This window comes from Podarcis muralis, chromosome 2 (genome assembly GCF_964188315.1).
Source record: "Podarcis muralis chromosome 2, rPodMur119.hap1.1, whole genome shotgun sequence".
NCBI lineage: Eukaryota > Metazoa > Chordata > Lepidosauria > Squamata > Lacertidae > Podarcis > Podarcis muralis.
Window position 1 is genome coordinate 115,675,146 of NC_135656.1, and position 27,135 is coordinate 115,702,280.

Genomic DNA, 27,135 nt, shown 5'->3' on the forward strand with positions numbered 1-27,135 from the left:
CCGAGATCCTGCAGGAAGGGAAACGCCCATTGGCTGAAAAACGGAGAAAGTGGAAGTTTGCTTTGTTTTTGGCGCGAGGGAGCCATGGCTGCTGCTGCTGCTGCTGCTGCTGCTGGGGGTCCCGTGCAGAGTCTTTGCGATGAAGCCACTTGCTCCATCTGCCTGGACTATTTCAAGGATCCGGTGATGATCCCAGAATGTGGGCACAACTTCTGCCGGTCCTGCTTGATCCAGTCCTGGGGGGAATCGGAGGCAGAGGCTTTCTGCCCTCACTGCAGAGAAACGGTTCAGGAAAGGCGCCTCATCCCAAACTGGCCGTTGCAAAACGTGGTAGAAATAGCCAAGAAGCTCAGTCTGCAAGAGGGGAAGGAGGAAGGAGGAAAAGAAAAGGTTTGTGAGAAGCACCAGGAGCCCCTGAAACTCTTCTGCAAGGAGGACGGAGCCCCCATTTGTCTTGTGTGCGACAGATCCAAAGAGCACGTGTGTCACGAGACGATTCCTCTGAAAGAGGCTTCCAAGGAGTACAAGGTAAGAAATTATTCTGGATTTTGGGTTTTTTGGATTCTTCTTGGGAGCTTTTCTGTAACTCTTAGGTTACACGGGATGGAGGGACTTCAATTTTGTGTCAAATTCAGATATACAAAACTCCCCCCCCCCCGCCACCAAATTGCAAAATTTGGCTTTCAATATGTGTTTTGCTGCTTTTATTTTCCTACATGACCTTCTCTCTGCTTAGTTGGAAAATACATCTTGCGCACTGCTCCTGTGTTTTGTAACGTTGTTTTTGTTTATAAAAACATGGGTGGACATGATACACATCCCCCCAATAAATACTGATTTTATGCAAGTTTCTACACCATTCCTATAATAATATATCAGAATTTTTAAAAAAAATCATTAACCATTGCTTATTTATTCTCAATAAAATGAATGAAATTAGAAAAAAATCTAGAATGTTCCAGAGCACTTTATGTGATAAAGAGGTAATAGCAAGGCCACCAAGAGGTTAGCTTAACTGTGTGGCGTAATGGTTAGTGTTGGACTAGAGCCTGGGACAGGCATAGGCAAATTTGGTCCTCCAGATGTCTTGGGACTACAACTCCCATGATCCCTAGCTAATAGGACCAGTGGTCAGGGATGATGGGAATTGTAGTCCCCCAAACATGTGGAGGACCGAGTTTGCCTACGCCTGGCCTGGGAGGACAGGGTTCGAATCCCCACTTAGCCATGCAGCTCTCTAGGTGACCTTGGGCCAGTCACCATCTCTTAGCCACAACAGGGTTGTTGTGCGGATAAAATGGGGAGGAAAAGAACCATGGATACCACCTTGAGATTTTTGGAAGATAACGGTGGTATATCAGTGTGATAAATAAAATAAATTATCAACACTTCTGCTTCTCTGATTCAAACCTGAGCTTTTGGGTTTGTTTGTTTTTAGGGACTGATGTGTAGACGCCTGGAGATTCTGAGGAAAGAGAGAGAAAGAATTCTGGCCTATCAAGAAGACGTGAAAAAGGAATGTGAGGACCTCCTTGTAAGTGTCACTGTTGTTACTAGTGATGTAAAAATTGGGGTTTGGCTTTTGATCAGTCAGAGAATGGATAGAGGCAGGATCCAGTAGAAAGCAAGGCAGATATTTTATTTATTTTTTGCAAGAGAGTTCCCTCCCCTCTTCCCAAGGACGGAAAGACCCTGAACAAGTGTGCAGGAACCTTTAAAGACTTTTGACATTGCCCAACCCCCTTAGCCAAAGACCACCCCAAAATCATACATACATCATAAGAGGCGCTCTACAGCAGAAATCCTGTCTGTCAGGATACCTGATAATGGTCGCAGTTTGCGTTACCTGGGCAGCCTGGCCATTCTTTTGTGATGGTTAATACTTTAGCTCCTGAATCCAGGTCACGGGCTCACCCTATTCATATACAAATATGCACTTAAGACAGGATTTATAAGCAAAAAGACAATGGGAAGGCTTTCTCCATTTGCCTCCCTTAGGGCAGAGGAATATTTGAGGTCATTGGGAGAGTCAAAATGGCTTCAGGATTGCTCTCCTGTACTATTTCAGACACATGGTTTATATATTTAAATATATATGCATTTATGAATATTTATTCTATATTTGAGGGGACGCGGGTGGCGCTGTGGGTAAAAGCCTCAGCGCCTAGGACTTGCCGATCGAAAGGTCGGCGGTTCAAATCCCCGCGGCGGGGTGCGCTTCCGTTGCTCGGTCCCAGCGCCTGCCAACCTAGCAGTTCGAAAGCACCCCTGGGTGCAAGTAGATAAATAGGGACCGCATACTGGTGGGAAGGTAAACGGCGTTCCGTGTGCTGCGCTGGCTCGCCAGATGCAGCTTTGTCACACTGGCCACGTGACCCGGAAGTGTCTGCGGACAGCGCTGGCTCCCGGCCTCTTGAGTGAGATGGGCGCACAACCCCAGAGTCTGTCAAGACTGGCCCATACGGGCAGGGGTACCTTTACCTTTACATTCTATATTTGAGACATTAGAATTCTTATAACTTTTGTTTAGAACTTAATGTTATTTTTTATTTTAGAATATACAGAATATAAAGTATGAAATATTACAATCAATTATAAGTTTCCATTTTTAACAGTACGTTCTATGTTATATCTATTTCATATCTACTTTCCTTGTTTCTACTATTGTAACTTCCCTCCACCACAGCTCGATGTCCTTTGTTCTTTTTTTATAACTTAACACTGTGTTATATATATTAGTTACTTTAACCCCATGAACAATCTTACAATGTTTATTCTTAACGTTACAAACTTAATCAATGCATATCAATAAATTTATTTTGGAACGATAAATTCATCTGTATTCATGCTTCACCCTTATTCTTGTAAATGTTACCTGGCTGGGGTAACCTGGCTAAATTTGGAGACGTGCGAATTTCAGAAGATTACTGTATTGCACTGCATATTTTTTTCAGGAAGAGCTATTTGGCAAATTCACCAGGCTTGAGATGAGCGTGAGCTCTCATTCACTGGTGCAGGAGAAGGTGGGCACTTTCCAGGCCTGAACTGGCATTTTCTGCCTCCCAAAGTTACCTCTCTACCATTTGTCCTGCTAGCTCTGAGCTGACAGCTGACTTAACCCTCTGACCCTCTACAAAAATGGATACATTACTAATTTTTAGGAAACTCAAGCCATCTTGGAGCTTTAAAGTACAGTGGTACCTCGGGTTAAGTACTTAATTCGTTTCGGAGGTCCGTTCTTAACCTGAAACTATTCTTAACCTGAAGCACCACTTTAGCTAATGGGGCCTCCTGCTGCTGCCATGCCACCAGAGCACAGTTTCTGTTCTCATCCTGAAGCAAAGTTCTTAACCTGAAGCACTATTTCTGGGTTAGCAGAGTCTGTAACCTGAAGCATATGTAACCTGAGGTACCACTGTAAATGGGGAGTGCTGGGGATGAACATGCCACCTTTGACCTCCTCCTGTTCCTACTTGTTTAAGATGCCAGTCTAAAGCACCATGTTTCCTTTAATGCCTGAAGGGAGTTTCTTCACCAGCAGGAAGTTGATTTTGTGTCCATGAAAAGTCCCAAGTGCCCTCCCTGTGGAAGACTCGCGTCTTGTTTTCGTGAGTTCCCATATTCCAGACTCAGGGCTCCGCTTTTCTTCTCTCTTCCCGCACCCTGCAGAAATTAACAGAAGCTGAGAGGCAGAAGACAGCGGAGAAGTTCAGACAACTGCACCAGTTTATCGAAGAACAAGAAAAATGTCTGCTGAATGAGATAGAAAAGGTGGAGAAGGAGATTGCAAGGAAGAGGGAAGAGCACCTGGCCAGGCTCTCCAAGGAACTCTCCTATGTGAAAAGGATCATCCAGGAGATGCAGGAGAAGCGCCAGCAGCCAGAGAGTGAATTCTTGCAGGTAAGACAGTGGCAGGAAGAGCACAAGGCTCCACGTCAGGAAAAGGATGGCTGCAGACCTTTGCTGCTTCTATAGATGAAGCAGGCCAGGGGTCAGCAAACTTTTTCAGCAGGGGGCCAGTCCACTGTCCCTCAGACCTTGTGGGGGGCTGGACTATATTTTGAAAGAAAAAAATTGTTCAGTCCTATGCCCCACAAATAACTCAGAGATGCATTTTAAATAAAAGCACACATTGTACTCATGTAAAAACACGCTGATTCCCAGACCGTCCACGGGCCATATTGAGAAGGCGATTGGGCTGGATCCAGCCCCCGGGCCTTAGTTTGCCTACCCATGAAGTAGGCACATAAAGGGGCTCAATTGGTGGAGCCTCAAACCAGGTCTCTTGTGCATCCAATAGACGTGGGATAGATCATTCCTCATTTGCACTTTATAAATCGATATGCAAACTGAATTACAAACACCCGTCAGCATTTGCAGTTCTCTGGACTTTCTAAGGCAGTTCTCCAGCCAAGCAAAGTGTACAATTTACCCAACTGCTGAAAATTGGACTATTCAGCCATCCCTACCCAAAACTTTGGTGTGTGTGCTATGAGACTGACATCAAAGGGCAGGAGTGTTCCTCCATTCCAAGGTCTGAGGGGTCTTCATAGCGTGGCCTGTGGTGTGCAGTGATTTCCCTTCTCTTTTCCCCTCTAGGATGTGAGGAGCACCTTGCAGAGGTAAGTGGATCCTGCTCATTTCTGTTAGCATGCCAGGAGGGATTAAAGAGGAGAGTACGTAAGATCTGCCTCCTGTGGGAGAGACTACAGCATTTCACAAGTAAAACCAGGGCCCTCTTTTTTGACCTTGTTGTGCCCCAATTCTCCCTCCAAGAATCAGGCTTAGAGCAGCACCTAATTCCCCACTATCAAACGGGTCTGGAGGCTCTTCTCTGCGTCCTGCACATCCTACTCACTCTGCAATAGTTTCAAACATCTGAAAGAGAATTTCTATGGGGGACATATTTCAGGGCCATGGGAGCATTCCAGGGTTGTCCCACAGGGTTCCATCTTGTCCCCATTGCTTTTTAACATCCACATGGAGCCACTGAGCACTTCCCTTAATAAGAACAATAATGTTTTGATGGCAGGCCTAAAGGTTTTCATATTTCCAGGCTTTGAAATTACCTTTTCAATACTTTCATATATACCTTTACGACAGAGGTAGTTATATATTGGAAAGCGTAATGCTGGTGGTCAACAAAAGAGTGTGTGTGTGTGTGCGCGCGCGCACACACACACACACACACACACACGGCAAATATGGATTTTGCACTAAGCTATGGAACAAAGAGGGTGTTGGTTACCTCAGGCAGCAGCGGCCAGAATAGGTGGCAAGGCTTCTTCCTTCTTGAGTTAGGCTACCTCTCTGTCTGGCCTGGTCACCTTCTGGAGGCTTGGGGTTTGGCTGTTTTGGACCCCAGAGCGAGGAAGTATCTCTCCCCTCTGTGTCTGCCTGTCCCTCTAGGCTCTCTACCATTCTCTTCCTCCTCTCAGCTTTCTTTCCTTTACCAGGAATTGTGGAATTGACCGGACTAATATTTTGTTTCCTTTCACCAGGTATGACAAAAGACAGAAATTGGAGAATCCGCCAACTTTCCCTCCAGAGCTGAAGAGAAAGACCTCCAGATTCTGTGATATAGACCAACTTCTGGATTCTGCCATGAAGAAATTCCAAGGTAATAAAATAATGACTACAATGATTTTATTCTGGGCATTATGTAAGTCAAAAAGTGAGCACACCAGGCTCATATTATATTGTACACACAGGTCCCGTTATCTGTCTGCTTGTTACATGAACACTCAGTTAGACAAACACAAAGAATTATAGTCAAATCTCGCTGCACACACACCTGATTTAGATGTCTGAACAGCTGAAGTTTGCCCACTTCTTTACTCGTTTGTGCTTTGGTGCCATTTTTGGGCAGGAGGCCATGGAGGGAGGGTGAGGGGAGAGAGATCAGGACAATCTGTCTCTTTTTAGCTGGTTGGCTGCACCTGTTTTAGGAAGAAACCATGGCAGAGAAAAGATCACGGGTTAGATAGATGCTGCAGTATAAAGTGTTATTTGGCAAGAACACATATTTGAAATGAAAGAATGTAGTACTTACACTTCATATATTTTTTCTTCCCTAGACTCCCTTTCATTCAGAGAACATCTTCAGCAAGGTAATTTCCAATGAGGAACCCCAATTCACAGGAGGGGTGGGGTTCGGGTATTTCTTTGTGGTTAAACCGTCAGTTCTGCAGACTTTGGAAGCACATTCAATAGCTTAGCTCTGGGTCTATAGTAGCATTTAGTTTCTTTATATGTACAATGAATGACCAGAGGATGGGTTTGAAGATACAGGTGTGGGGTAGATTTTTGTGGGGGTGCTGGCATCCCTGCGAAGACCTGCATGCCATTCTGGGACCAATGACTTAGGAGTTTGGTTCCTACCTATAAACTATTTCATTGACTTTCCCCCTTACGAAATCCCACTGGGTCAGCCCTAACATCCAGTTTTCATTTACATGGAACCTTCCTTACATTTTGTTTCCGATCTACACAATCTGGAGGTCCTTTTGGAGGTTCCCAGTCTTTCCTTGGGTTTCAGTGTCTTGAAGGTCATTAAAAAGGGCATCAGCAAGCACCCAGTGTCTGTTGATTCACCTCATATGGGGGAGGATGTTGGGATATGTGTGCTCACCAGCTGCGAACCAGCAGCTCATTGTTTACATCATGTGATTCTTATGATGTGACTGAGCGTGAGACAGGATATTCAACGCTATTCTCAGGGCTGTGTACCAAGTGTAACTTGAGACCTTCCTGTTGTTGCTGCAGAGGAGGAGTGAGTGAGTTGTACGGAGGTTTCGGAGAGAGCAGACATGTTTTGTACTAGCTCGTCTACAGTGTACAGTCCGGGAATAAAGTAGAATGAGTCAGACTACTTTCAGACTGTCGTCTTTCTTCTGCTGAGATGCAAGGGGAAAGGGAGTGTGCATCTCTCGAGAGGGAGGTGTCGCTTATTATTGATCTCCCTGGACTGACCGAAGACCAGCCAGGGGCAGATCACCGGCAGCAGGCCCCAGTGCTTGGGAAGAGGAGTCAGCCTTTCCTGAGTGGGCCAATAGCCAACAGTGTCTTGCCCAGGCTGGTCCAGCAGGGGAACAAAGGCCTGAGCCGTCTCCTCAGACATCCACCCACAGCTGCCGTGCATAGTGCTTCAACCATCACACAATCCTGCAATTCTTATTAGATCAGCCCCACATGGGAAGCTAAGAACACTTTTCCAGGAAGCCTCTACCAAAAATTTTGTTGACATTCTGTAAGAATTTTAGAAGTTTAATGAGGCAGGACTTCCTGTTGCACGAGACCCTTGGAATTAGATTTCAAATCTCTGCCAATTTTTCCTCTGCAAGTTTGCTCTGTCAGTATTTTTAACAATTCTGGTTTCAATAGCTTTCCCCCACCTGTTTACTTGGGGCAGCTTTGAACCTGCCTCCAGCTCTTCTCTGGATCCTTTAAAAATACTGATACCGGCCCTCCAATCCTCCATTATGGATCCCCATTTCATTGATGGATTTGGAATGGCTTTATTCTGTTGTTGTCTAGTATGGTTTACAATGTCTGATTTTTACCTGTTACTTTAATTTCATCTGGGTACAACTTTCTTGTTTCATGTTACTTGTTCTGCGACTTAATCTTTGATGTGAAATGGGGAAACAACATGCTTTTTTATGAAGTGATTATTTGTAACCACAGTTTTGTGAGATATATCCCTTAAACCTTATATCTTTTTCTTCCTCAGATAATTGGTCATTCGGACAACAGTTTCAGAAAGGTAAATTTCCAATGGAGGTCCACGTTCACGGGAGGGGTCTGGTGTTTCACTGGAGTTAAGAAGTCTGTTCTGCAGAGTTTGGAACCATCAAGAGCTTTAGTCTTGCTGTTTGGGTTCCTCATATGTAAACTAGAGGGTGGTGGGCTTGAAAGTGCAGAACTGGGTGTGGAGAGTGCCTCCACTTACAAAGGAACTGCCCACGAGTGTGAGAGTAATGATGGAGGAATTCTGTTCCTGCCTAGAGCTTGTCTGATGCCTCCAGGGATCCCACATTCATGGCAGGAAGGCAATGGCTCCCCCCACTTTCGGGCTCCCTTCACCTGAGATTCAGAAATCTGCTGAGGAGACTAAATCTGCCTCACTAGAATGACACACACAACACACATGTGTAATTGAATTTATATATCGCCCTATACTTGGGGGTCTCAGGGTGGTTCACACACACACACACACACACACACACACACTTCTCAGGAGCCCTTTTGGCAGCTTTTGAGGGGTCCTTTGGGAGCATTCATTCCAGTCACAATCAGCATAAATAATAAAACAAACAAAAATAAGACTTTGTATTGTTTTTCTTCCCTTTCCCAGAATTCCCCCTGCAGCTTATTTTTTAAAGAGGCAGCAACACTTTAACTTTCCCAATAAATAACATATTCCTCAAAAGGGTTCAGCTTCCATCACCTTCAATCCTAGTTTCATTCTTCCACCTTCCCATACCCTTCACAAAAATTCTGCCACCCTACCCCCCTGCTGCACCCTCGATGATCGCTCTCCCCACCCGCTTGCACCCCCCCTCGTCCACTTGCTCACCAGCTGCCCCTCCCATACTTTTGGCCACCACCTTTTCCTCTGCCACCAGCATGGCCTCAAGCAGAGCGGCCCCAGCCTTGGGCAGAGCTGCTGCAGGCAGCACAGCCTCCTCCACTTCTGCCGTGGCCTTAGTCTCCGTTTCCTCCTGCCACAAGGGAAGGAGGAAGAAGAGTGGTAACTTGGAGGGGGGGTTTCACTTCCATTTTTTTTATTCCATGCTCTGGTGTGAGCCAATTCACTCATGCCACAGGGCCACTCATTCACTCTGGGGTTGCGGCGCTTATCTTACTTTATTGGCTGAGGGCGCCGGCATACAGCTTCCGGGTCATGTGGCCAGCATGACTAAGCCGCTTCTGGCGAACCAGAGCAGTGCACGGAAACGCCATTTACCTTCCCACCTATTTATCTACTTGCACTCTGACGTGCTTTCAAACTCCTAGGTTGGCAGGAGCAGGGACTGAGCAACGGGAGCTCACCCCGTCGCGGGGATTCGAACCACCGACCACCGACCTTTGACATGCACTTTGACTTGCATGTCAAAGTGCAAGTAGATAAATAGGTACCAGCATGTGAGGAGGTACTGCAACAACAGTGGAGAGTCGTACACATAAAATTCACACAGAAACACATCATTGCTTATTTCAACTTGCTTGTGGAAACAACTCAGAGGCCATGAAAGAAGGGAGGTTAACAACAGGAAGATTTAAAGGAACTATTGGAAAGACTATTCACAGCAGCAGAGATATGAGATTATCAGAGCCCCCCCCCCCCCGAACTTGAAGCATGGGAAGTCCCAACAAAAAAAATATATAATTTAGGCAGAATATTTGGACTATTTGATAAGTATTTGTATAATTTGGAACATTCAATGTGATTTGATTGGATTGTTAAAATGGGAAACTTAATAAAAATGATTTTTTAAAAAATTATTTATTGATTAAAAGATTTTCATGTCTATACAAACATTATGTACTATCTCGTAACAGGTAAAAAAAGAAAGAAAATTATATAAAATAGAAAATTTATAAAGAAAAAAAGAAATAAAGAAGTAACAAAGATAAGAAACAAAGAAATCAAATAAAAAAAAGATTTATCTGAAATTTTAAAAGACATTCCTGCATGATGTGGGCTGGAGTAGAGGAGGCTGCTGAGAGAAGGGGCAATTACCTATAATTGGGATTGGCCCCTAAGTGAGGGAAGTCTATTCAAGGAAAGTTTTCCATCTTTTCCTCACCCATATCACACCATATAATGTCCTCAAGGCAGAGGGGAGGCTGCTCTCTGGACTCCCTCAAGGGCAGGGCACTTTGCAGCAGCTGAGGATTTGGCCTGCCGAAGGAAAGCCTGCAAAACAGATGCGCCTCACCATCCCTGGGGGGGTTGGTTCTCTCAGTGGGGAGAAGAGGTGCTGAAGTCCTGTTATGCTAGTGAGACTCATGGCACTGCCTCTCTTCCAGTACCAAGGGTTGCCATATGTCTGGGATTTCCAGGACATGTCCTCTGTTGGGGACATGCCCCTCTGGGCAGATTTTTGCAGTTTACATGAAGTGTCCGGGTTTGGGTTTATTTTACTTTTATTATTATTATTGGCCGCACTAGGTCTGGTGTCATTTCCACTGGCCACCAGGCCTTGCCCGGGCTTCTGGCCTCCCATTGTCCAGAGACGCAGCATTTCGTGAGCAGGAGGCCAAGGACAGCAAAGGTAAGGGGGAGGGAAGGAGGGGGCAAACAGGAAGGGGGTGAACGATGGAGATGCGGGATGGGGGAGGTGCCCCAAATGTGTCCCGGATTTTGCGCTTTGGAATATGGCAACCCTACCAGTATCCTACTTCGTGGAATCCAGCCCCAATAAAACATATACAGTAAAGCGAAACACACACAGGGGAAAGGGAATTGTCCATATGATTCATTTGATTTTACATGCTTTATGTACTGCTTGATTGATTATAACAAAACTAATCCATTTACATGCACCCACACCCCAAATATAAACATTAAAATACTAAAGAAAATATTTATGAAAACAGGAATTCAAAAACATTCAAATGATAATTAAATCCAGCGGTAGCCTAATTTCAATTTCTACGTGTCAGGTTAGAATTGCCTAAACAAAAACAAAAAAAGAGGGCACTACCTGATATCAACAGGAAGGGAGTTCCAAAGTTTAGATGTTCATTTCTTCCAAGTGCAGAAGTTCTATTATTTGGCACTCGTAACAGTGACAGTTTCACAGATCAAAGCATTTTATAAAGCACTTTATTTCCCCAAACAATTATGATCTTTACACTTAAAAGTCCCAATGAGTGAAAAACACATGGAAGAGAATGAACTCGATGGTAAACTAGAAATAATTCAAGACAAAATTAATTCACCCTCAGTTATGGGGGCTACTTTCAGGTGCAGTTCAGAGATGATGGCCTTACTCACACTGCCTGTTATCCTCCTGGTTTCTCCTGGGGAAAACTGCTCTTTAGCTCTCAATCGGAGCAAATGGCAATGTGGGTTTTCTCCAGATTGACATTTTCTCCTATTTAAAAATAAAGAGCAGGTTTTCCGGAAACTATTTGGATGTGTGGATAGAAACTGCAGGTCAAGCAGAAAACCAATTAGACAAGCGGAAGTGTGGACGAACCCAGGATTTGAACAAATTCATTACAATTTATTCAAACTAGTTGATGCCAAGCGCTGGATAAAATGCAGCCCTCACCTGAAGGCCCAGCACCACCAGACCATTCCCTGGAACTGAGCAGCTGACAAAGATGACCAAGCAGGGAGCCCAGGGCAGCTCCAACTGCTACAAAGCTCTACCCTTGGGTTTTTTGTTTTTTTTAGGAGTTGAAATTATTTTATTTTAGTCATTTACAGAGTCTTAAAAAAACTCCCAAGAACCTTTTATGCGTCCTCCCCAGCAGCTGGTGCATCACCCCCCTTGGTGTTTCGGGTGTAGATGACATGGGCTCTGTGCTTGGACACCAGTTTGATTAGGCCTTTGCTGAGAAGCTCCTCTAGCCAAGGAGCCTCGAATCTTCAGCCTTTCAGAGACCACAGCAGGTGTGATGAGTTTGTAGTTTGGCACCTCCTTGCACAGCTTGTCATAAGTAGCTTTGTCAAACAGAACAAGGTTGTTCAACTTATCTCTTACTTTCCCTTTGGACCACTTCTTCTTCTTGGCTTTTCCACCGGACTTGTTGATGGGGTCCTTGTCCTTCTTGGCCGACTTGCCCGCGTCCTTCTTCTTCTTATCGTCCTTTGGCGGCGTGGTGTAGTCGGAGCAGCTACGGTCGCTGCTTCTCCCTCAACGATTTCCGGCCAGAAAGCCCCTTGGATTTTTTTTGAAGCAAAGACTGCACCGCCACAATGCCAAGGATTTAGCTGAGTTCAGGAAGCCTTCTCAGTGCAATGTACAGTGGTACCTCGGGTTAAGGACTTAATTCGTTCTGGAGGTCCGTACTTAACCTGAAACTGTTCTTAACCTGAAGCACCACTTTGGCTAATGGGGCCTCCCGCTGCTGCCGCACCGCCAGAGAACGATTTCTGTTCTCATCCTGAAGCAAAGTTCTTAACCTGAAGCACTATTTCTGGGTTAGCGGAGTCTGTAACCTGAAGCGTATGTAACCTGAGGTACCACTGTACAACAACAAACACACAATTAAAAAGCAATCCAAAGCAATGAAAGGACAACCAAGGCTTCTCAACAAAATGTTAAGCAACTGCAGAGGCCTGTCTGTCTTTTTAAAAAGAAGGCCCCATCAGCCTTGAGTTCATGAATCATTTACAGCAAGGGGAACAGCCAGTGACTGAAAACTGAGAAAGTAAAACTTAACTGGGACTTTGGCAGGTATGGCTGTTTCTGGTGGTCCCGTCCAGAGTCTGTGCGATGAAGCTACTTGCTCCATCTGCCTGGAATATTTCAAGGATCCAGTGACCATCCCAGAGTGTGGGCACAACTTCTGCCGATCTTGCTTGGTCCAGTGCTGGGGGAAACTGGAGGCAGAGGCTTCCTGCCCACAGTGCAGAATAACTGTCCAGCCAAGGAGCCTCATCTCCAACCGGCAACTGGCCAACGTGGTAGAAATAGCCAAGAAGCTCAGCCTTCCCCTTCAGGAAGGGAAGGTCTGTGAGAAGCACCAGGAGACCCTGAAACTCTTCTGCAAAGTCGATGCGACCCTCATCTGTGTGGTTTGTGACAGATCCAAGGAACATGAAAACCACAAGGTGATTCCTCTGGAGGAGGCCTCTGAAGAGTACAAGGTAGGAAATCACTGTGGATCTTGATGAGGGGAAGAGCGGTGGATTCTTCCTGGGCCGTTTTCCGTAGCACTTAAGTCCAAACTGCATTAAATCAATTGCCCAAACATCAATTGTTTATTATGTAAAAGGCAGCAAAGGAGAAGAGCAGTGTAGGGGTAGGTTCCAAAGGGAGCTTGCATACCCTCCAACATTTCTATGATGAAAATAGGGTTGTCCTATGCCATCATAATAATAATGATATTTATACCCCACCCAGCTTTTTCAATACATATAAAAACATAATAAAACATTTAACATAATCCGCCCCCAATACAGGGCTGCTTTCAGATGCCTTCTAAAGTGGACTCCTCTGTCTATCTCTCTCTCTCTCTCTCTCTCTCCCTCCCTCCCACTTTTTCTTGGTCTTAATCAAACCTGGGATTTTGTTTCCTCTTTAGAGACTGATCTGCAGCCGCCTGGAGACACTGAGGAGAGAGAGAGAAAAAATGCTGGCCTATCGAGCAGACCTGGAAAAGCAAAGCCAAGAACTCCTTGTAGGTGTCCCTATTGTTACTAGGATGGGAACAAGCATTTGAATACAGTGGTACCTCGGGTTAAGTACTTAATTCATTCCGGAGGTCCGTTCTTAACCTGAAACTGTTCTTAACCTGAAGCACCACTTTAGCTAATGGGGCCTCCTGCTGCCGTTGAACCGCTAGAGCACGATTTCTGTTCTCATCCTGAAGCAAAGTTCTTAACCCAAGGTGCTATTTCTGGGTTAGCAGAGTCTGTAACCTGAAGCGTCTGTAACCTGAAGCATATATAACCCAAGGTACCACTGTAATCAAGTCAGGACTGAAAAAGCACTGGCAAATCTGTCCCATACCAGCTTCTCCCCGTTTTTCCACATCAGCATGCAATTTTGAATTTTAAAAAGTCCTTTCTGTGTTATTTGCATTCATAAACAATTTTAATGCCTACTTTACCCTCAAATGTGCATTTTTGTGCACATTATCTGACCAGAGTAACATTCAGAGGCGTGTTAATTTGAAATGAATGCTGTTTTTCCATCTGCGTATTTTTTTGGAGAGTGACTATCAGCTAAGTCCACCTTTGAATGCAAACTGGATTGAATTTCTTCCCCCTGAGGCAGCCCAGCTCTATTGAATATAAATTAGTTGGGATATCCTGAAGGACCATACAAATGGTTAATGAAAGGTCTTTTGGAATGTGCACTCTTTTGTTAATCTTTAGCAAAGTCAGGCCATCCCGAAGCCTTAAAGTAAACAGGGGTGCTCTGGGGATGAGCAGGCTAGCTATGCCCTCTTCCTCTGTTTCTGTTGCCTTCCTATTTATGGAAGTGTTCAGTCTAAAGTGAGCAGCATTTAATGTCCGTGGAGGCTCCCTGAATATTTTAGAACTGTGATTATGCCAGGTCCAAATATGTACAAGGAACCTCCATGGCTAGAAATAAAAAGCTCATTGCTTTAGGCAAACTGGAAGGCAGCAAGCAGGAATAGCAGTGGAGAGGGCAGAGCAAGTGTGTTCCTGAGTCACTGCTCCATGTTTCTTACTTCTACCTGCTTCTTGCAGAAATTAACAAAAACTGAGAAGCAGGGGACAGAGGAGAAGTTTAGACAACTGCGCCAGTTTCTGGAAGAGAAAGAAAAACATCTGCTGCACGAGATAGAAGAGGTGGAGCTGGAGGTTGCAAGAAGAAGGGATGAGCAGCTGGCCAGACTCTCCAGGGAAGTCTCCTCTCTTGAGAGGATCATCCAGGAGATGGAGGAGAAACGACAGAAGCCAGCAAGTGAACTCCTGCAGGTAAGATGGCGGCAGGAACAGCACAAGGCTCCACTCCAGGACAAGGCTTCCTCCAAATCTTTTTGTTCCTCTATACAAGCAGTAAAGGAACTCAGCTCTTTCACAGGAGCTGTCAAGAAAACTGGTGTGGTTTATTATTCCCCTTAACACAGATTGGAGATGCTTACTCAGTGTTAATAGAATGTGGTGTTCTGTGCTTAGCCAAAGATTTTCTCCTAATGCCTTCTATTTTTGCAGTGCTGCCTTCATGTCCTGTTGTGGGCTTCCCAGAGGCTGCTCTGGCTGCCTTAGAGCTAAGCAAAATTAAAATTAAGCAAAGGAGAAGTGAGCCTTAACATTGAGCACAATCACATTTTTTAATCCAAATTGACACTCCCACCTTTCTGCATTCAGATTTTCAATTTCTGCCCTCCAGACAGACATTGAGGCCAACTTCAGTCATGATAAATGTTATGAAAGTGTTATCAAAAAATGCAATAGCTTTACAACTCAGCACAAATGTAAATGGTCTGTGGTATTTGGGGTGTTTATGTAAGCCCACTGAGAAACCTGTCATTGGTTTGAGAAATATCGCCCATCATTATATGGTCTCTACCAACCACCTCACAATTCCTTGACCTTTTCCTGAACATTTTTCTGTGAAGGAAACAATGAGGGGTTGTAATGCCCCAATCCACCGACATTTGCTGGGGTAAGAAACTCAGCTGAACACAAAAATTCATTGCATCTTATACTGCAGGTGCTTTTTTTTGTTTCCAGAAGGAAAATGGTACGTGCTGTCTGGCTGAAATTTGGCGATGTTCTGCAAATGGCTTTGGGGGAAAATGTTCTAGAAGGACTAAACTGTAGGCCTCCTGATGTCTAAATTGCACAATGAGAAGTGTGTTGGGAGGGATTTTTTTGCACACAGAATTAAATGCAGGTTGATAAGTTAAAACTGCCTCAGACCTGCTTTGTTTGCTGTTTCTGATCAATATGCAAACTGAATCATAGCCATCCACCAGCATTTGCAATTCTCTAGATTTTCTAGTGAAATTCTCAAGCCAAGTAATCTGAACTTGCATACAAAATTGGCTACAAAGGTGTATTTGGGGAGAAATTCGCACTAAAATGCTGATGTGGAATTGTGGAGAACTGAACTTCAGATTGTAAAATTAAAAACTGACTGAAACCAATATTGGCTGGTTTGGCCATTCTTGCTCAAATCTTTGGTGTGTGCCAGGCAGACTGAGATTAGAGGACCAGGCTGCATCCATTCCAGGGTCTGAAGTGCCTTCAAAGTGTGGCCTTTTATAGGCAGTGATTGCTGTTATCTTTTCCCCTCTAGGATGTGAGAAGCACCTTGGAGAAGTAAGTGGATCTGGCTCATTTCCATTAGCATCTCTCTGAGGTCAGGAAGGGTCCAGGACCCCAACACATAAAAACTGGTACAGAAGGGGCTCCTGGGGGAGAGACGGTAGGACTCCACACTCTACAGCAGGGGTCAGCAAACTTTTTCAGCAGGGGGCCAGTCCACAGTCCCTCAGACCTTGTGGGGGGCCAGACTATATTTTGGAAGGGAAACAAAGAATGAATTCCTATGCCCCACAAATAACCCAGAGATGCATTTTAAATAAAAGGACATATTCTACTCATGTAAAAACATGCTGATTCCCAGACTGTCTGTGGGCCAGATTTAGAAGGCGATTGGGCTGGATCTGGCCCCCGGGCCTTAGTTTGCCTATCCATGCCCTACAGCATCTCACACGTAAAAATAGGGCCCTCTCCTTTGCTATTGTAGCAATCTAATTCTTCTTCCAAGGATCAAGGCCAGAGCACGGCCTCCTCCTTCCCCATCACATAGGGCTGGAGGCTCTTCTCTGCCTCTTGCACGTTGCATTCACTGACTCTGCAATACAGAGTGTCGAACATATAAAAGAAAGTGTCTCAAAAATGCTTGTGAAAATGCAGTACCTACGAACGTGTTTCAATGTCCAACTAGTTTTTCCTCAAACTATGGTGAGCAACAGAAAGGCACCCACCTCTGTTAACTCTCTTTCTCTTAGGTATTTTTGGAGGGGAGGTTAGTGAATCTGGAATAAGTTGATTGGTTTTTTCCCTCAGAGGTGGGACTTTTGTGATTTTCCCTAGGGAGTTTCCGAGGTAAGAAGCAGCTTCGTTTGGGTAGGAAGCCTGATCCCTTGAGAGTTTTTACACTTGCTATGCTTCAAGCTCTTTCACTGAATACTGTTGTGGGGTGAGACAGCAGGACTACTACCCTTTGAGACACACCAGGGTCTTACGTGGGTGAGGGTCCTGGAGGATGCCCCTCAGTTTCTTCTACATTGCCCCGTGCATAGAGCTCCTTGGAATTCCTCCTCACAACGTCTCCTGGGTAAGATTGTAGATATCATGTTGAGCAGGTCATGAGTTACATGTTGGGAGATGACCGCTTACTGTGAAGGCTGTTTCTTTTATTGACCCTGCCTGGGAAATTAGGAAGACTCTGTGCTAGGACTGGCCTTTCCAGACAAAGTGACTTCCTTTGGAGTGCCTACGTTGTTGCTTAGGTGGAATCTACACACACATAAAAACATTCTGAAAATGCTTTAAAAAAAAAACTTGAAAAAACACATTGAATTTTACATAAGGCTCACCATCACCATTGCCAAAGTGTCACATTGTATATTGCACTAAAACGCACTTAAAACATTTTATTTGCAACTGTATAGTCACTCTGTAACTCTACAGCAGTGATGCCCTCCAGCTGTTTTTGGACTACAACTCCCATCATCCCTAACTAACAGGACCAGTGGTCAGGGATGATGGGAATTGTAGTCCCAAAACAGCTGGAGGGCCAAATTTGGCCATCACTGCTCTACAGCAACCACTCTGTTGGCCACCCCACCCTTTCTCATGGACCCCCTTGTGGAGGTGACTTCTCATAAGGGAGGGGCATGTGCTGGGTTATTGACTATATCCCTGCTGCAATATGTAACTTCAAGGTGTCATTCAGGTTCAGAATAGAGGTTATAAGGAACATTTTGCATTTGCCAACAGCGGCAAACATCTTTTTTCTTCTTCACACCTTCTCTGGAGACATCTAGAGCAGGCATGTCCAACTCCAAGTAGGCTGTGATCTACTATACAGTATCAAAAACTGGCAGTGATCTACTACACTCTCCCAATGTCATTTTTCAACTTAATCATAATATATTTGGCTGGGGAAACCCAGCCAGATGAGCAGGGTATAAAAAATAAATTATGATGATGATGATAAAAAGAATAACAAATAATTACCCCCCTCCCAGGGCTGTTGGCACACACCTGGAAATGTCCAATTCCCCCTTTACCCAGACAATGAGCTCCGCAGCGGCTTACTTTCGAGTAAATGCAGCCAGGCTGGAGCTGGATAGGAGAAGAAAGTTCAGCATCTACCCAGAACTAGGAGCAAGAGGGGAGGGATGTCACCGTCTCTCTCTGCCTGCCAGCCTTTCCGCGGTTCTCTCCACAGAGCTGGAGCCTGTGCTCCTCATTGTTGCCCCTGCGCCTCCCTGGGGCTTGCAGGGGGCAGATGGGCATCAGGCAAAGCCAACGGCTGCCAGCACCAGCCAGAGCACTTGCTACGGTGGCAGTGAGCAAGCCTGGCTAAGCAGAGCCTCGACTGCCACCTGCGGAGTCGCTCCAGCTGCAGCTGAGCACACGCTGAAAGTGCTTGGCGGCCATGGGAGAGGGTGGAAGGTGGAGGCAACGAGCCCTCGATTAACCAGTTGATCGCGATCGACATGTTGGACATGTCTGATCTAGAGTAAGGTTATCAGATTTTTTTAAATGAATCCGGGGACACTATTCAACTTCAATGGATTTTGTATGGGGACTGATTTGTAAACCCAGGGACCGTCCCTGGGAAACGGGGACGTCTGGTAACCTTAATCTAGAGAAAGGAAATATCTGCTGTGTTGTCATCACACTCAGATAGTTGCTGCCCTTGGCTCGTGAAAGGCAGTGAAGTGAGGTTGGTAGAGAAACTCTTGAGCATTACATTACATAATTCAGTTGCTTTGAATAGGCATCAGCGGGCAGACTCAGAGGCCTGGAGTTGCTGCTTTGGCCCTCAGATATCTAGCTATGGAGCCTGTAGTGAGGAAGAATTGAGCCTCTCTGTGCCTGCCTGACCCTATAGGCTTTTTTCAACTCTCTTTCTCGTTTCCTTTCTTTTACTGTGCTAGGAATTGTGGTTTTGAATGGACTAACATTATTTTTCTTCTCACCAGGTATGAGAAAAGAGAGAGATTGGAGACTCCATGTGCTTTCCCTCCACAGCTGAATGAGAGGCTCTCCAAACTCTGTGATATAAATAGTATGCTCAAGGATGTGATGAAGCAATTCAAAAGTAATGAGAAATGGCTGCGAGGATTTTATTCTGGGCATTTTATTAGTCCAAAACTGGGTATGCCAGTCTCTTAATGTATTGCATTGTCTTGTATTTTGTTTTTGCTGCAGACAGGGATGTTCCCATAATACCTTCCTTCTTGGTGGTCCAGCCATCATCTTATTTTCCTCAGAATGCCCTATATACATTGTCACTCTGGTGCATGGGGGGTTAGAGGAAAGAAATGGTGGCTGCCACAAAGAGCCTGAACCAGAGTGCAGAGCAAAGTCAAGATTTTGCCCCTCAATGTACATCTGGGCTGGCCCTTTTGGAGGTTCTCAAACTCTGAAGGGCAGTGCGAAAGGGCATTTCGAACCACCCTGTTCCCCTCTTTGCCTCTTCCTCAGGCTTGTCTCTCAGCAGTGAAGCAAAGGACTGATCTGTCTCCTCAGGCGTCCATCCACAGCTGCCTTATCTAGGGCTGCCACAATCACAATCTCCTGAGAGTTCACAAATTAATTATGAAATCAAGTGCACATGAGCCCCAAAGGGCACAATTATGTTTCTTAATAGCATGGAAGATTTTTAAAAGGTTTGAGGGGAGGAATTCCTTTTGCACGAGAGCTCTGCCATTCCTTCCTCTACAAGCTGAGTTTCTCATAAGATTTAATGATTCTGGCTTAAACAAAATCCCCCATCACTTTACTTGGGGGAGTTATCAAGGCTGCCTCTATCTCCCCTCTGCATCCTTTTACAGGATTGCTGTTACGCTGCCTCCCCTCCAGTCCTCCACTATAGACCCCAAATTCAGTGACAACATTCATAAACCAAAAAATTAAAAAATTGTCCAGTAGCACTTTAGAGACCAACTAAGTTTGTTCTGTATGGGACGCGGGTGGTGCTGTGGGTAAAACCTCAGCACCTAGGACTTGCCGATCGCATGGCCGGCGGTTCGAATCCCCACTGCGGGGTGCGCTCCCACTGCTCGGTCCCAGCGCCTGCCAACCTAGCAGTTCGAAAGCACCCCCGGGTGCAAGTAGATAAATAGGGGCCGCTTACTAGCGGGAAGGTAAACCGCTGGGGTGTTTCCGTGTGTGGCTCTGGCTCACCAGAGCAGCTTCGTCACGATGGCCACGTGACCCGGAAGTGTCTGTGGACAGCGCTGGCTCCCGGCCTCTAGAGTGAGATGAGCGCACAACCCTAGAGTCTGTCAAGACTGGCCCGTACGGGCAGGGGTACCTTCACCTTTACTTAAGTTTGTTCTGGGTGTAAGTTTCGTGTACTTGCACACTTCTTCAGATATATGCACATGAAAGCTTATACCCAGAACAAACTTAGTTGGTTTCTAAGGTGATAGTGGACAATTTTTTATTTTTTGAATTTATTTCGACTGTGTCAGACCAACACAGCTACCTACCTGAATCTACATTCATAGACCATTGTTTTTTTGCTGAATATTTTTATTCTGCTGGTTTTAAGTCCAGTTTCTCACTGCTGAGTTTTAAAGTTCTAGTTATTTTCATTGATTCTTTCTATTATTTCCTTGTTTTAAAATATTTGTTCTACTACCTAATATTTTACTTGATTTAAGGAAACTATAGCTACATTATGAAGTGTATTTTTTGTACAAATATTTATTGTAATGTTTTATGTTTTTATATATGTTGGAAGCCACGCAGAGTGGGTGAGGCAACCCAGTCAGATGGGCAGGGTACAAATATAATTACTATTATTATTATTGCTGTTATTATTATTATTGGAGGTACAAGAGTATAACGCTTAAACTCCATATCGTTTGCTTCCTCAGTCTCTCTTTTATTCAGACAACAGCTTCAGAAAGGTAAATTTCTGACTGAGGCCCAAATTCATCTGAGGGATGGGGACTGGATGATGTTCTGCCCTCCTGGCAGGGGTGAAACTAGGCTTTCTGTCACCTAGTCAAAGACCAAGTTGGGCACCCTGCCACACACATTTATGTACACATACAGTAAATGGCCAACAGGCTGTGACCCTCACTGGTGCCCTCTGGGAGCTTCACCCAGGGCAAAAGTACTGGCTACACACACCCCAGCTCTGGTTCTGCCTCCTGGCCTGGACATCTTGGTTGGCTGCTTAGCTCCGGAGTCCTATCTAGCCGAGGTGGGTGTAGGCCCCAATCACTGACAGTGAATTAATTTTGTCTTGAATGATTTCTCATTCATCCTCTTCCATGTGTTTTTCACTCTTTGAGTCTTTAAGCGCATGGGCGTAGCCAGGAATTTTTTTTGGGGTGGGCAGGCTTTCAGTAGGGGGTTTGTCAGGATTTGCACTGTCCATAAGAAATCCAGTTGCAGCAGACTTAACTTAAACTTACAATAACTTATAATAAGTCTAACCCGTAACAGTATATATAGAACACCACATCAGAAGGAAGGAGATAGGAAGCGAAACCCAAGCTCCTTCTGGCCTTATTATTGATTATAAACAGCATGACCTTGGCAGAAAGAGAGAACAGAACCAGTTTAACCAGCTTATTTTCAAGCTGATTTGTTGAGCAACTGCAGTTTTAAAAAAGCACGTCAGCACTGAGTTTCTTCCTGAATCAGTTACAGGAAGGGAAACACCCAGTTACTGAAAACTGAGAAAGTGAAACTAAGCTCCGTCTCTGGAGTGAGGAAGCCACTCTTTGTGCTGAAGCCACTTGCTCCATCTGCCTGGAGTATTCCAAGGATCCAGTGATCATCCCAGAGTGTGGGCACAACTTCTGCAATCCTGCTTGATCTAGGGTTGCCATATTTCAAAAAGTAAAATTCCTGACAACCGCAAAGGTCTGAGTAACCACTGTTATATTCTTCAGGGGGTTGTTCCATGACAGATCACCACAATTTTTCAAATTATTATTAGCTACTACATCTCAGATTTTGCTTAAAATTGCTGTAATGGATTATCTCATGTCAATGTCACTCGTGTGAATAAATATTTCCTATGTCTTTTAGTTTTCAAGTGGGGGGGGGATGAAAATTAGAGAAACGTTATATACATGCATGAATCAAGTCACTTCTGGGGACTTTATGGGGTTTTGGGCCCTGAAGCTTAAGCTTCCTTACTTTATAGCAGATCCACTTCTGGGTAGAATAGGTTGATGGGTCTCTGCACTGACACTCTCCCCAACTCTAAGCAGAATGAGGCATCTAAGAGTGAATGCCTGTTCTCTGCTTATCTGAACTGGGGGACCCTCATCACCCACCTACTGAGAGCCCCAAATGGCCATATCATACAGAGATGCCTAAGGAGGGCAAGTCCCCTTTTCTCCTACTCCCCCCTCCCATTCAGAAACACAGAAGAGGTGAGTAAAGGTTCACTAGGTGGTTTTGTTTCATTGTAAATACTGTATTTTTCGCTCTATAATACGCACCCGACCATAGGACGCAGCTTGTTTTAGAGGGGGAGAACAAGGGGGGGGGGGAAATCTCCCCCTCTCTGCTCAGTGCCCCTTCAGCGAAGCGGCAGGAGAAACGGAGCCCTTTCCATTTCTCCTCCCGCTTCCCTGAAGGGGCGCTGTGCAGCTCTCCCTCTCTGCTGAAGCCAGGAGAGTCTTGCTCTCCCGGCTTCAGCAAAAGGAACCCGAAGCCTTTGGAGTGCAGCGTGAGTTCCCGCTGCGCTCCAAAGGCTTCAGGCAGCTATCCCTGAAGCCTGGAGAGCGAGAGGGGTCGGTGTGCTCTGACCCCTCTCGCTTTCTAGGCTTCAGCGAAAGCAACGCGAAGCCTCCGGAGCGCTCCCTCTGCGCTTCGGAGGCTTCGCATTGCTATCGCTGAAGCCAAGGAGCCTGCATTCGCTCCATAGGACGCACACACATTTCCCCTTAATTTTTGGAGGGGAAACAGTACGTCCTATAGAACGAAAAATACGGTACATTGAATACAGAAAGAAGAAAACAACTGATTTAAAACCAACAAGGGCTGCAATCTGAAAACGGTAACAGCCTTTGAGTAATTTCTGTAGATAACTAATATTAAAAGGAAGAGAGATAGAAATAATAGTACTTCAAAGAAAAAGAAAATAGATAAATACAGGCAACAAGTTTATTATAATAAAATGGAAGGGACGGGAAGTCATTTATTTATGAAGAATGTTATGATTTGAATTACATCTCTTTTTTTGTGTACATGTAATGTTTGATGATCTAAAATGGACAACAACAATAATCACAAACATTTTTGGATATATATTTTTATGATGTAAAGTTATGATGTAAATATATCATTATGAGCAATAAAAAAAAAGATTTAAAACCAACAAGGAAAGTATTTATTGTGGGGAAAGTATGGAAGAAAGAGAGAGGTATCCCAGTTCTGTATGCAATACAAAGAAATCCCATTTCTTTGAGAGGGAATCTGGTTCCTGGGGTGTTTCTTGGATCAGGATGTCCATCTCTGACTCTCAGCTGATTCTGCCTCTCTTCTTTTCCCAACAGAAAATGTCACTCTGGATCCAGACACAGCCCATCCCAAACTCATCCTGTCCGAGGATCGGAAAAGCGTGAGATGGGGAGACAAACGTCAAGCCCTGCCTGACAATCCTGAGAGATTCAGTGACATGTCTTGTGTGTTGGGACGTGAGGGATTCACAGCAGGCAGACATTTCTGGGAAGTCACTGTGGGAAGTGAGGGAGAATGGGCTGTAGGGGTTGCCAGGAAGTCTCTGAGGAGAAAGGATGACTTTCTCATGAGAATAATTAATACCTTCTGTGAGTTAAGTTATGAGGAAGGGATCTGGGCTGTGGGGAAATTGAGAGGTAAGTACAGGGCCTGTACCTCTCCTGATTCCTCTCCTTTGTCCCTCAGTGAGGAGCCCAGGAGGATCCGGGTGACTCTGGACTGTGAAGCAGGGGAGATGTCTTTTTCTGGTGCTGACTCAGGAGCTGAACTCTACACGTTCTCAGGAGCCTCGTTCTCTGAAGAGACCTTCCTCCCTTTCTTTTATCTGAGGGGAGATAAAAGCCACCTCAGGATCTCCTAAGGAGGCTAAATCTGCCTCACAGGAACAGTTGGAGTTTCTCTCCAAATGAAAATGACAGATATAAAACCAAACATTTCAAGAGCTCTTTTGAGAGCTTTGCACAGGCCTTTTGAGATGACTCGCTCTAGTCACAATCAGCAGAAGCAAGAAAACAGACAAAAAAAATTATTTTAAATTTTATTTTATTTTATTTTATTTTATTTGCTTTTTCCTTCCCTTTCCCGGAATTCCCTCTGCAGGTTATTTCTTAAAGAGACAATATCACTTTAACAGTCCCAGTAAATATTATGTTCCTGAATAGGAATGCACTGACTTCAGTGGGGCTTTCGGCAGTTTAGATGTGTTTAGGATTACAGCCAATGTGGTGTCCTTTGGATGAGGCTGGACTCCAAATCCCATCTGCCTTGTCCAGCATCTGGTCGGAGATGATGGGATTGTAGTCCAGCAACTTCCAGAGGGCATCACATTTGCTGGCTGCTTCAGACCTTTTGCGTGTGAGGTGATCGCAGTAACCACCAGAGTAGAGAAACTGTGCCCTGGCCTCTGGACTTGTTTCCATCCCTCAGATGAAAATGTGCCTCTCCATCTGTGTGTGAGGAGAAGAGCATACACCTGAAAAACCCAGCTAGGAATCTGACCTCAGCACCAATTGTGGCACAGAATCCTGACCACTAAACCATGGTTGAGAAAAGCCTGGTTGAACTCTCTAGTCCAGCGAAAGGATTCCCTGACAGGAAATAGATTGAGAAGACTGGTAAAAAATGTGGGAATGTTCAGGGATGCAGGAGAGGATATATTGTTTGATGATATCCTTCCTAACTTGCGTTAGCAAGTTCTATATCTTATCAGAGTACCATTCCCCTTTAAACGCACAGCGGTTTGCTTGTTGCAGGCTCGTCTGAGCCTCTCAATATAAGATTCCTGGTAAGATCCCTTGTCCCGCTTAAAAAGAATAGACACAACAGTCTTATTAAAATCAATATAAAAGTAGTTTACTCACAATCATTCAGTTCACAGTGTGAAAGAAAGAGCATTTTTGGCAAAACATTCATTTTTACCGCTGCTGTTTTTCCTAGTAGGGAGAGGTTCATTCTGCTCCATATTTCTAAATTTCTTTTATCTCAAGCCACACTTTTTCATAATTATCTTTATATATATTTATATTTTTTTGCAGTTAGCCATATCCATAAATATTTTACTTTTTTACGGACTTCTATCTCAATACTTTGCTCCAGCTCTTTTTTTTCTTTGTTCAAATTTTTTACTCATAACTTAGTTTTGTTTCTATTTAATTTAGATCCTGCCACTTCCCCAAATTTTTGAATTTTTTCTATAACTCTAGGGAGAGAATTTTTTGGATCTTCCACTGTAATTACTAAATTATCAGCATACGCTTTCAATTTAAACTCACTTTTCCCAGTTTTTATCCCAGTGATCTCTTTGTCTGCTCTTATGTTTCTAGCAAATACTTCCAGGACCAGAATGAACAACAGCGGCAATAATGGGCATCCTTGTCTAGTTCCTTTTTGTATCTTACAGTTGTCCGTTATCACCTGATTTACAATTAATTTAGCTTTTTGTTCTGAATATATTGCTTGTATTCCCTTTAAAAATTTGAATCCACAATAATTTATTCAAGTACTTTTGTCATGAAATTCCAAGAAACATTGTCAAAGGCTTTTTCAGCGTCTATAAACATCATTGCTGCTTTCTTTTCATTTTTGACCTCCAGATATTCTATCACATTTAATATATTTCTTATATTCTCTTTCATTTGTCTACCTGGAAGAAATCCTGCCTGATCTTGATGTATATACTCATTTAATATTTTTTTCATTCTATTAGCTAAGATGTTTGCAAATAATTTATAATCATTGTTTAACAATGAGATAGGCCTTTAATTTTTAATTTGCAGCAAATCTGAATCTTGTTTTGGAATTACTGTAATGTAAGCCTCTTTCCATGTTTCTGGGATTTCACCTGTATTTAATATCTCATTCATGACATCTTTCAATGGGTTTACCAATTGTTCACTTAATTTTTTATAATACTTTGCCATTCATCCATCTGGACCCGGGGACTTGCCATTTTTTTGTCCACTTTATTGCCTCTAACACTTCTTGAGCAGTTATTTGTGTGTTTAAGATCACCATTTGTTCCTCTTTTATTTTTGGCAGATTACTACCTTTAATATATTCCTCTATTTTAAAAGCTTTTTCCTTCCCTTTCCTATACAAGTCTGAGAAATATTTTACAAATGCTGCTCTTATTTCCTTCATCTTATCTGTGATCTTTCCATTTATATTAATTTTGTTTATGGAGTTTCTTTGTTCACTTTTCTTCAACTGCCACGCTAGCAGTTTTCCTGATTTGTTAACAAATCTGGCTCTGCCTCTTGTGAACAGAACTTCCATGAGCTGCCATACTCACATCCTCAATAGGGAGGAGATGCTACTCTGCCCCCTTCTTAGCGTATGAAGCAGCTGGTCAGTCTCATAAACTGAAGGTCCTGAGTTGGAGCCTCTGAGAAGGCAACTTCCTCCTCTCGCTTCCTTTTTGCCAAGGTGTGTGTTCAGCTGCGCTCTCTAAGAAGGGAAAAGGGAAGACTGTGGGTGTCCTGGGTGGTGAGTTGGGAGTCTTGATTGCTGTTATCTATCTATATTAAACATTTGCAAGTAATAAGTAAATAAAGAGAAAAACATATTCCTTGACCAGGAATTGAATGCAGACTGCATCAATGAGAGAAACAAATTTTTAGAACCACAAGTAGATTTTAATCGGTGATATTTTTCTATGTTAAACTAAGAAGAATGTTTAAATTAAAAAAGAATGTACCCTCTGTTCAGAAATGATGTGGGCTTCAGGGTGAAAATGTGGTGACCAAGTTTGCTCAGACATTAAATTGTTCGGCCTCTCGAACCATCAGTCTGTTTGTCATCTATTCAGCTCTAGCAACAAAACCTCAGCCCAAAGGAAGCTGAGGGGGGAAACCATTCAGCTCTCTGTGGCTCCGCTGGTTAGTGTGTCTGGTTGTTAACCAGAAGGATGGTGGTTCGAGTCCATCCAGGAACAGGTTTGGGTCCCCCGCCCTCATGATCACAAGGTGAAGGTGATGACTGGCTAATCCATTGCTTCTCATGCATGTGGGTTTGAA

General features: G+C 44.2%; 1 protein-coding gene across 1 annotated transcript; it reads left to right on the forward strand.

Annotated features, from left to right (window-relative positions):
• Nucleotides 1-62: 62 nt before the first annotated feature.
• Nucleotides 63-26,900, forward strand: LOC114595789 (E3 ubiquitin-protein ligase TRIM7-like). The gene is made up of 14 exons (XM_077923566.1): nt 63-528; nt 1,439-1,534; nt 3,670-3,900; nt 4,600-4,622; nt 5,502-5,620; nt 6,078-6,110; nt 7,733-7,806; nt 8,628-8,752; nt 12,409-12,829; nt 13,267-13,362; nt 14,402-14,632; nt 15,960-15,982; nt 18,886-19,061; nt 23,437-26,900. The coding sequence occupies exons 1-14, from the start codon at nt 85-87 to the stop codon at nt 23,979-23,981; spliced, it is 2,637 nt and encodes an 878-aa protein (XP_077779692.1). The 5' UTR covers nt 63-84; the 3' UTR covers nt 23,982-26,900.
• Nucleotides 26,901-27,135: the final 235 nt, after the last annotated feature.